The sequence below is a fragment of the Simochromis diagramma genome, unplaced genomic scaffold (assembly GCF_900408965.1).
Source record: "Simochromis diagramma unplaced genomic scaffold, fSimDia1.1 OVJJ01000344.1, whole genome shotgun sequence".
Taxonomy (NCBI): Eukaryota; Metazoa; Chordata; class Actinopteri; order Cichliformes; family Cichlidae; genus Simochromis; species Simochromis diagramma.
This window is the reverse complement of record NW_024387375.1, coordinates 10,805,873-10,815,443: the sequence shown is the minus strand read 5'-3', so window position 1 is coordinate 10,815,443 and position 9,571 is coordinate 10,805,873. Positions and strand designations below refer to the sequence as shown.

The window sequence follows — 9,571 nt, the reverse complement described above, 5'->3', positions numbered from 1 at the left end:
CTGCTTTCAAGATGGATGCAAAGGACGAGTGGGAGCTTCTGGCTATGAAAGCTGTTTCATGGCTCCGTGCTCAGAATGGTAGTAACACGCTAATTAAAGAATAAAATGTTTTAAAAATAGTTTCATGCTACAGTCAATTTTTCTCCATCATTCATTATTTTAATATCTGTTTTCTGTTTTCAGCGCCGCATGTGACAGAGTGTGTGGATTGCTGGAAAGGTCCCTGTGGGTTGCAGCGTGAGGAAAGAAGCTCTGGGCCTCTGAGGGGTTTCTTAAAGTGGCTTCACCTTCAGGGTGATCAGAAGCAGATCTGCATACACCTTACTGCCTTTGATCCAGTGCTGTTTTATGTTACATACCCTGCTGCTGTTATGCAGTCAGAATTGTTATATATTCTTTTTCATGCTTAGTTCTTAGTGTTAAGAGGCATTTTGTATTTTGTGAATCACTCCCTGTAAACCAGTGTGGGGAACTCCAGGCCTCAAATGATTAGTTCATTACCAGGCCTCTGGAGAACTTCAAGACAAGTTGAGGATGTAATTTAGCCATTTAAATGAGCTGTGTTGGATCAAGGACACATCTAAACCTTGCAGGAAACCGGGCCTTGAGGTCTGGAGTTCCCTACCCCAGCTGTAAACCAATGCACCTTTCGAGGTCCTCCTTCTTAGTTGCATTGAGGATTTTGTGCACGCTTCTTGTGACAGAGAGGATAGAAGAGGCACAAAACTGTGCCCAGTCTGTGACATCAAACAAATTGGTTGTGAATCAAAACTCTTTATTCCTACTTTTCTAAGTAATCTTAAAATTTCAAGTAAACCTTTTCTAAGTAATCTGTTTCTCCCGTTGCAGTTGTGCTCACCAGTCAAAACACAACGTCTATACACCACTAAACATTCAACATTTCTATAGCAAAGTCCGTGAGCTGAACACATACAAGGTGCCTGAACATAACTAACAAATTATAATTTGTCACTCCAAGTTAACATGTTTGTTTTTTATTTTTAAAAAGCAAACTTTTTCAACCACCACTGGTTTATTATTCTTTTTGTTCAGTTTGTTCTTGTCTTAATGTGTCTACTCAGACAAAAACTGTGTGCATTTCTTTTCTTTGCTCGGTCACTGAACGCTAATGCAGAAAGCAGTGCAGGGTTGAGTCAAACCGATATCATCAGGTGCTGGAGGCAACCATCATGGTTACATGTTTCATGACAAAGAAGGATACTGTTCAAAATTATACATGATGATGTGCTCCCAATAATATTTGGAAGACCTACACACATTTTTTTAAATACTGGATTCTTTGTGTGCAAACAGTTCTTGAAAGATGAAGAAATTGATACGATTGACGGGGGCCAGTCTCTTTCTGTCATGGTCCTGGGTCTGGTGACCCAGTGTTCATGTGTTTTCGAGTTTGGTTAATATTCTTTGATTTAGTGTCATTCGTGATTTTACTTCTCTTAATTGTTTTGTGCTCATGTTATAGTTTTTAGCCTTTAGGTTTTCATCCTTTGTGTCTTGCCTGTCTTTCACGTTTCTTGTTTAGTTCCAGTTTGTTCTTGGTTTACTTATATTTTGGGGTTATCAGAAATGTTTTTTTGTAGGTTAATAAATATTAGGTTTATATTGTTGGATTCTTAGTAGTCTGCAAAGACTGTGTGTGCATTCCAGAGTGCTCTGGCATATACACACACATCTTAAGGAGATGAGAGAGGTCGTACCTTATCTTACTGTTTTATGGTATGGTAAACACATCTATGTCCGTTTAGGTGTAAGTGCCTTTTGTTTAGATGAACTGCTGGACTTCGAGGCCCAGCAGATTTAGGGGAGTCATTCACGGGGTCAGATCTTGACCCACACACACACGCACACCTACACGTATACACAGACTGGTACTCTTTGTTCCCATGTATGCCTATGTAAGATGTCATATGTTAATGAACTAATGCATATTCATGAATTACTTCAGTAAAGAGCAGTACTACGGGGGAGCTAACTGAGAGTGACTGGGGTTCGAGCGTCAGGAACAGCGCTCATCACAGTTCTCTCCCTCGTGCACGTGATTACCAAAGAACTTTGGTGACTTGTGTCTTGTTTTTGTTGGTTTAGTAGAATTGTCTCATTTCAGCAACAGGTCTGTGCTAGGCAAACCTATCAATAATTGCTTAATTTTTTGTTTTGTTTTTGTTCTTTATCTTTATAAGTAAGGCAGGAAGAACTGTAAGGCCATTTTCTATAAGGGTTTGTATCGGTCCAGCATGAACTGGAGTGGGCCTTTGGGACAGAGCAGGAGAAACAGCAGGAAACAATAAAAATTGATCTTTGGTTATCGCTTGCCAAACTGGATAAACTGACCATAAAACGCAACTTTCAAATTTTGCACATTGGACTGCTTTTGCCTGTGTACAAACTATCACCACAATGCAGCAGTGGTTTGTTGATTTGAAATTATTGGATGTTTGGTTGGACAAACAGTGGACACTCTTGGTCTCACCAGTAAGTCATGTCCCAATGCTCCCCTTGTTTCCAGTGTTAAGCTTGTGTGTCTTTCTCCGCTTCTCCGTATTTGTTGTGCTTCCAGTTTGATTGCCCACTATACAGCTGAATTGATAGCGTCTGTTTAACATCATGTGACAGTTCTGTTTGATATTGTGCCGATGTGGTTCTTTGAATATGTAGTTTTTGTGGATTGAAAAAATTATGTCTATTTTGATAATAAATCAAAGATGAATAAACCTTCCTTGTTTAAACATGTGCCATGGTGTGTTGTCCTTTTGCTTGTGACTTCTTGTTAGTTTTTTACTAATAAAAAAGCCAGGAAGAGCATCCACTTTTCCTGTACCCATGTTCTGATGATGTTTACTATCGCTTACAGTATAAGTATAGACACTGCTGCTTCATTTTACTTAGCAAAACTTAAAAACAATTATTCTGATCTAGAAATTTGGTATTTAGATTGTGAGACACACGCCTGACTGGTATATCACAGGAAGGTGGTGTGTGTCTGTTTAAACACGGATGAGATCGGTCACAGGTAGGTGATTACATCAGGGGCTTCAGGTGGAAACCCAGAGAGGGACCCACCCGGGAGCACAGACCACAATAAAACACCGATAGCCAACAGGAGAGAGAGAAAGTGAGAAGACAAACCAGAGGGTATCAGCCAGGGAAGACTATAGGGGACCATAAAAGTCTGATATTCATATTAGCATAGAGCAGCAGAGAGGGTTTTTCCTCATCGGTCAAAACAGTTGTGAAATCATTTCAAAGCTTTATTTGTGCTTCATTTCTAGACAGAAGATCGTGATTCCTGTCTGCTCTGTTTCATTTAATTGTTGTTGATTTAATGAATTAGGCCAACAGTGAAGTGTGGGCCACCATTCTGGCTCTGATCTGGCTTCATGCTTTCAAGATGGAAGCAAAGGATGAGTGGGAGCTTCTGGCTATGAAGGCTGCCTCATGGCTCCGTGCTCAGAATGATCGTAGCAATGATAATAACAGATAAATGATTTAAAAAATGCTTTATGCTACAGTGTAATTTTGTGTTGGACAAGTGAAAACATTTGCTTAGACTTTTTACTTTATTCAAAATTGTAATCATAGTTAATTAGCTTAATACTGAACAAGTTGCGTGACAAAAATACATTTACATCACCTTAAATAATTAAAAGCAACATGTAGAATGGGACATTTCAGAATCATATACAATACTATATACTTTTTATTGGATCATAATTATCCATTGATATGTATGCTCTAGATGATGATTTGTATGATGAGTTTAATAACTCTATACTCCTGATTAGCCAGTCCACCTCTGACTGTTTTAGCCATGGGCGATGTGTGACCTGAACAAATTCAGAAGCCAAACTAAACTAATCAAATTAAGTTTGCTTACTTGCTTTTTTTATGGAAACTAAGTCCATGTGTTACCTTATCCTGTGTAGGTAATGTCCTGTGTTAAGGTGTGACTATTGTGTTAAAGAAATCTCAGTTGAATGTCTGATTTACTCTTTAAACTATATTTTAAAATAATTTGTACTTGTTTTTGACCACCGGTGATGCAACTTAATAAAGTATCTTTTACTGCTTTTTTGCTTTGGTATAACTGAGGTGTAAACTTTCTCTAATAAAGACACTGATTAATTAATGAATAAGCAGTGATTGCACTTTTTCTACATTTCAAACTGAAATGGGTCAACAGTTAAAGTTTACATATTCACAAAACGCTATTCTGTTTCCTAAATGTTTCTCTTGTTCACAAGAGGATGCAATAATGCCATATATTATAAGCAAAGACTTTCACGTGAAGTACAATTATTTTTAGTGTAAGAGTGTGAGCGTGAGACCTTTCAGGACTTCAGAGCTATTGCAAAGTAAAAATGTAAACCACAGAAGGAATTCTAAAAAAAACAATCCAAAGGAAAAATGTTTTGCAATTTGACGCTCCGCCCACCCAGTGCATATCGGTTGGTGGAAAAAACAAGGAAATGGGACGTACCCGGTAGCAGTGACTTTTTTTCTATAAAGTCTGCTGTTTGTGGCGTAAACATTGCTACAAGAACAGAGGAGTGCAGTAAACCTATCAGGATACACCCGTCTATCAATAGAGGTAAGCTTCTATTGCGCATCATTCTTCACTGGCGGCCATATTTTCATATCTCACGTGTTGATTTTAACAATTCCATTTTTTATGAGTTTGTCGCTCAGTTCATTGTCACGTCATTGGTTGCTTTTTCAGTTTTCATTACTGCCTTTTAACAAATGTTTTCGGGTCCCAGACAAAACAGTTTCAAAACTATTCAGTGGCACAAAACTGCATAATTTTGTGTGTAGTGAAAAAGAACTATTGCCTTAGATTCTGAAAGTGTCACGTACTAGCAGGTAGGTGCACAGTCACTCTGTCACAATAACAAAGAGATGCCATTAATTGTCTGCACAGAAAACGCCTCCGACTGGAAGTTATCAGAGCGTAGAAGTCCCCGGTGTTCCTGCTTAACTGGTTTTGGTGTTTTCTGATGGCGTTTTCCAACATTTCACTGCGTGGTAACGTAATCCAGATGTTTCTAGTGGCATCTAATGCGAATCTTTGTAGATGCCAAGATTCAATTTTTGCAATACGTGTGTCGAGTCATTAAAATTATGTTTAGATAATTTAAAGGATGAATGATATTTTTATTTTTAAGTAACTTAAACGGGTTCTAATTGCTGACCAAAGTAAGTTTAGCCTGCGAGCTGCCCTGCATGATGAGTCACAGGCACACCCTGTGCTGACAACTACAAGGGGTATTCATTGTTATTTGTGTGTGGATTATCGCTGAATGAATTCAGATAAATTACTAATGCAGTGTTTTCTTCTTTAAAATGCAGAGCTCATACAGGACTATAGAAACAAAAGAGAACCACCCCCTAAAGCATGCACTCTTTATAACGCACTCTATTGTGTTGGTAAGGAGCAGGTTATGTTCAGAGTTGCAGTTTTAAATTCTGCTGCTAATACAGAACGCCCTCAAGAATACCAATTTAATCAACACAATTATCAAGCAAGGTGGTTAGCACTGTTGCCGCACAGCAAGAAGGTCCTGAGTTCAATTCCACCATCAGGCCGGGGTCTTTCTGTGTGGAGTTTGCATGTTCTCCCCGTGTTTGCGTGGGTTCTCTCCGGGAACTCCGGCTTCCTCCCACCGTCCTATCCCCACAAGCTGCATGTCTTTACATGCAGCTGCATGTCTTTACATGCAGCTGCATGTCTTTACATGCAGCTGCATGTCTTTACATGCAGCTGCATGTCTTTACATGCAGCTGCATGTCTTTACATGCAGCTGCATGTCTTTACATGCAGCTGCATGTCTTTACATGCAGCTGCATGTCTTTACATGCAGCTGCATGTCTTTACATGCAGCTTGTGGGGATAGGTTAATTGCATAATCCAAATTGCCACTAGGTGTGAATGTGCGAGTGAATGTGAATGGTTGTCTGTTCCTGTGTGTTAGCCCTGCGACAGACTGGCGACCTGTCCAGGGTGTACCCTGCCTCTCGCCCTATGACAGCTGGGATAGGCTCCAGCGCCCCCCGCGACCCTGAAAAAGATAAGCGGAAGCGGATGGATGGAATTATCAATTTGGTCAATTTTATTGATTGAATTGAGTATTTCATTGATCTATTTAAAATGTATTGATTTGATTTCTTAACAAATCGAAGCGTCTACAGGTTAGTAATGTTAAAATGTTTAATGTTTCAGAGTTCTAATATGCAGATGTGGCGTTAAATAAACAGCAGTACTGAGAGCGCACTCAGCATTAAAATAAAAAAAAAAAAACTCAATATTTTAATTTCAACATTGTGTGTAAAATGAGAAGAAATTTTCTGCACAAAGAAGTATTTCTTTATTTCCAAATATTCGTGTCACTATCAAATTCTGTTCGCTATAGATTTTTAATCATCTTCACCTGATTAAATCTCTTAATGTATTGAGCGGAATCCATTAGAAGTGTCATGTGAGCAGTAAAGCGCCAGCCACCCCCCTTTTTTTTTTATGAGCGCGCACAGAACAACCGCGGTCAAGTGTATGGAGTGCCAGGACTGCCATAATGCATTAATTAAATACACCATTAAATAATTAATTAAATGTGGCAATAATTAATTAAAATTGGAATTAATTAATTAATTAAATAAATAGTTATGACACATGTAATTTAATTATTGACACATTTAATTAATTATTTATGTATTTCACATTTTAATTAATTATTGACACATTTAATTAATTAATTATTGACACATTTAATTAATTATTTATGTATTTCACATTTTAATTAATTATTGACACATTTAATTAATTATTTAATGATATATTTATTTATTTCATTTTGGCAGTCCTGGCGCCTGTCTCTCATCATGAAATAATTTTATCTGTCAGCCTCACCCATCAAACTCAGGGGGCGGGGTTAACGCTGCCCATGCAGCTTCTCTAACATTTGATTGGTTGCCGTGCAAAGTAAGTCAAAACAGGTCGATCCTAGATAATCGATTGCTTGTGTAGACTTGGGGCAGCCAGGTATCCCAGAATGCAGATCAAATCACAGGCAGCAATGGTGGTGGTGTAGTTTTAAAATACCCCGTTTTTCTGTCACCAGCTACACTTTTAACAGTGTTTTAGCCGCGAATGTCGCGACGTATGTCTGGTCAGGTTGTCAACACAGAACATGTTTGCAAAAGTGCTCAGATGTTTTCAGAGATTTCACTAGCTCTGCTAACAGTCAGCATGCAGAGTGCACCCAGGGGGTTACGTTAACCGGTTTGTTTACATATTCCACTCTCCGTGTTCCACATGTTGCATTCGCAGATTCTCATTTTCACCGAACGATCGTCTCTTTTCGCCTGGTCTTGTGTCTCTGTGCTTCTGTAACATAAAGAACGAGCTGACATTTTTCTCACGAAACCAGTGATCAGCTCAACAGACCCTCAGTTTATCTGCATGCATCCTCCTCCTCATCTGTCAGCTGTTTAACACGTTACCTGGTGATAGTCACAGTTTAACCGGGCAGCCGGTACTCGATATAAAGCAATGTCAGCGCATTTTTCTGCACAAGATAAGGAAATATAGTGTTTTCCCCGAGCGCAGAGCTGCTGGAGCTTGTTTCCTTACAGAGCACTTTATAGGCGAAGCAGCTTCATCAGCGGCTGTATTGTGGGGTTAGAGATGCGTCCATTAGGCGTCTGCAGGTTGTGCAAAATGCTGCAGCACATCAAGTCTGAGCACATTACCCCCACATTACCAAAAACTAAGTATAAATTTAGCTGTTTAACACCTGCTGCTAATTCAAGAAACACGCCTACGTTACCTGGTGATAGTCACAGTTTAACTGGGCAGCCGGTGCTCGATATAAAGCAATGTCAGCGCATTTTTCTGCACAAGATAAGGAAATATAGTGTTTTCCCCGAGCGCAGAGCTGCTGGAGCTTGTTTCCTTACAGAGCACTTTATAGGCGAAGCAGCTTCATCAGCGGCTGATGTCCAATCACCGGCACACAGCTTTGAAACCTCAGCTGAGTTTTAGCTCTCAGTGGTTAAACGCTGGACTTCATTCACTCAGGTTCTGTCTGTCGGGTCACGTTTACTTCGCTGTTTTATTTACAACTGAGCAAATCGGTTTGGCTGAGATTAAAGTTACGTTTCATAACTGCATAGTTTCACAGACGTTTAATGGTTCACTGGCACATGTGTTAGACTGAACTATCATCTAAATATCATCAGTTTTTTAATAGTTATTCAACTGTATTCTAAGCACCAGCTGTCTGTTAGAATGTGATTTTTTTTTTTTCTCTCTGTTGGCAGAGGTATAAAAAATGCGCAGGAAAATCTGACGTGCATGGCAAACTTCACCGACGATATTTAGGGAGGAATAAACACACATCAAACAAATGAACCATTTGCCTGTCTCCATAATTGAGAGCATTTTCTCTTCTTATGTCAACACTCTCTCTCTTTTTTTTTTTTTTTTGCTTTTTCGGTCATGTTATGTTTACCTGTCAAAGGCTTGTCACAAACTATGAAACACATGGTGCAGACTTCTGGATGTTAGAAGAAAACTAATACTGCTCATGAAGGAGACTAAAGGCAGGAAGGTGTCCTTTAAAACTAAACATGTTAATAGGACCTCCCTATTTATATCATAGTTTATGATATAGCACATGTATTTCAGTAATAGCCTGCTGATTTCAGGTGAACAGTCGCTCACGTAGGCGTTATCTGTGAAACTCCTTAACTATAATTTATCCAAGTTAACTTCAGTTAACCATTCAGACAGTTCTTTTGCAATGAAAACATAAACACCCATGCTGCCGGTAGGTTTCCTCAGTGCCAGCTGTTAACATTATAGCTGCTTATGCAGTAACCATGGTAACCACGGACTCTGAGCGGCTGGATCGACGGAGGTCAGACAACAATTTTACATGTATGACCTTAGAACAGGACACAGCCACTATACGTGCTGGCCTCATATCAAATGTGAAGGCAGACTGAGTCTATGTTTGACGTTTTTTATATCTAATCTTCCTTTTCAAACATTTAAACAGCAGCGAGTCTGCAGCTGAGGGAATACAAACTCAAATTGTCGGAACAGGTTTGCTCGTTTCTTGGATTCATTTGGTGATTTATTAAATGTATAACTGTTATTCTAATCTGCTGCTGAGTCTCTTACACTTTTCTTTATGCTGTATATTTTCACGTCTCTGGAATAGTTGGCAGTTAGATAGTCAGCTGGGAAACTCTGTTAACTCATGGAGCTGAGGATATCGTGGATATGCTGACCTCGCTCCGTGGTGTACAGGGCCGTTTACCCTCATGATTAATATTCACAATAAAAATATTAGCCGAACATCATGAAGTCTGTATGTGTTTCATAGTGTCGAACAACCTTTGTACAGTTAAAGCCAGCAGTTACTACATGACAGAAACACCAACGTTATCTCTTTTATGCGTTTATACACAGGTCACGCTGATTACTGAACAAAAACCCAAAGATCAGATGTTAAACAGATTTATTTGCTCTCTCTCCTCCTTAAACATGTTT

The 9,571-nt window shown here is 39.2% G+C and overlaps 1 protein-coding gene across 1 annotated transcript in view; it reads left to right on the top strand.

The window, feature by feature from the left end:
* The first annotated feature begins 4,410 nt into the window (after positions 1-4,410).
* LOC120719887 (von Willebrand factor A domain-containing protein 5A-like) overlaps positions 4,411-9,571 on the top strand; it is a 36,077-nt gene continuing 30,916 nt past the window's right edge. Inside the window, exon 1 of the mRNA XM_040009451.1 lies at positions 4,411-4,609. Coding sequence (XP_039865385.1) covers positions 4,426-4,609 — 184 coding nt within the window. The 5' untranslated portion in view covers positions 4,411-4,425. The remainder of the gene's footprint in view (positions 4,610-9,571) is intronic.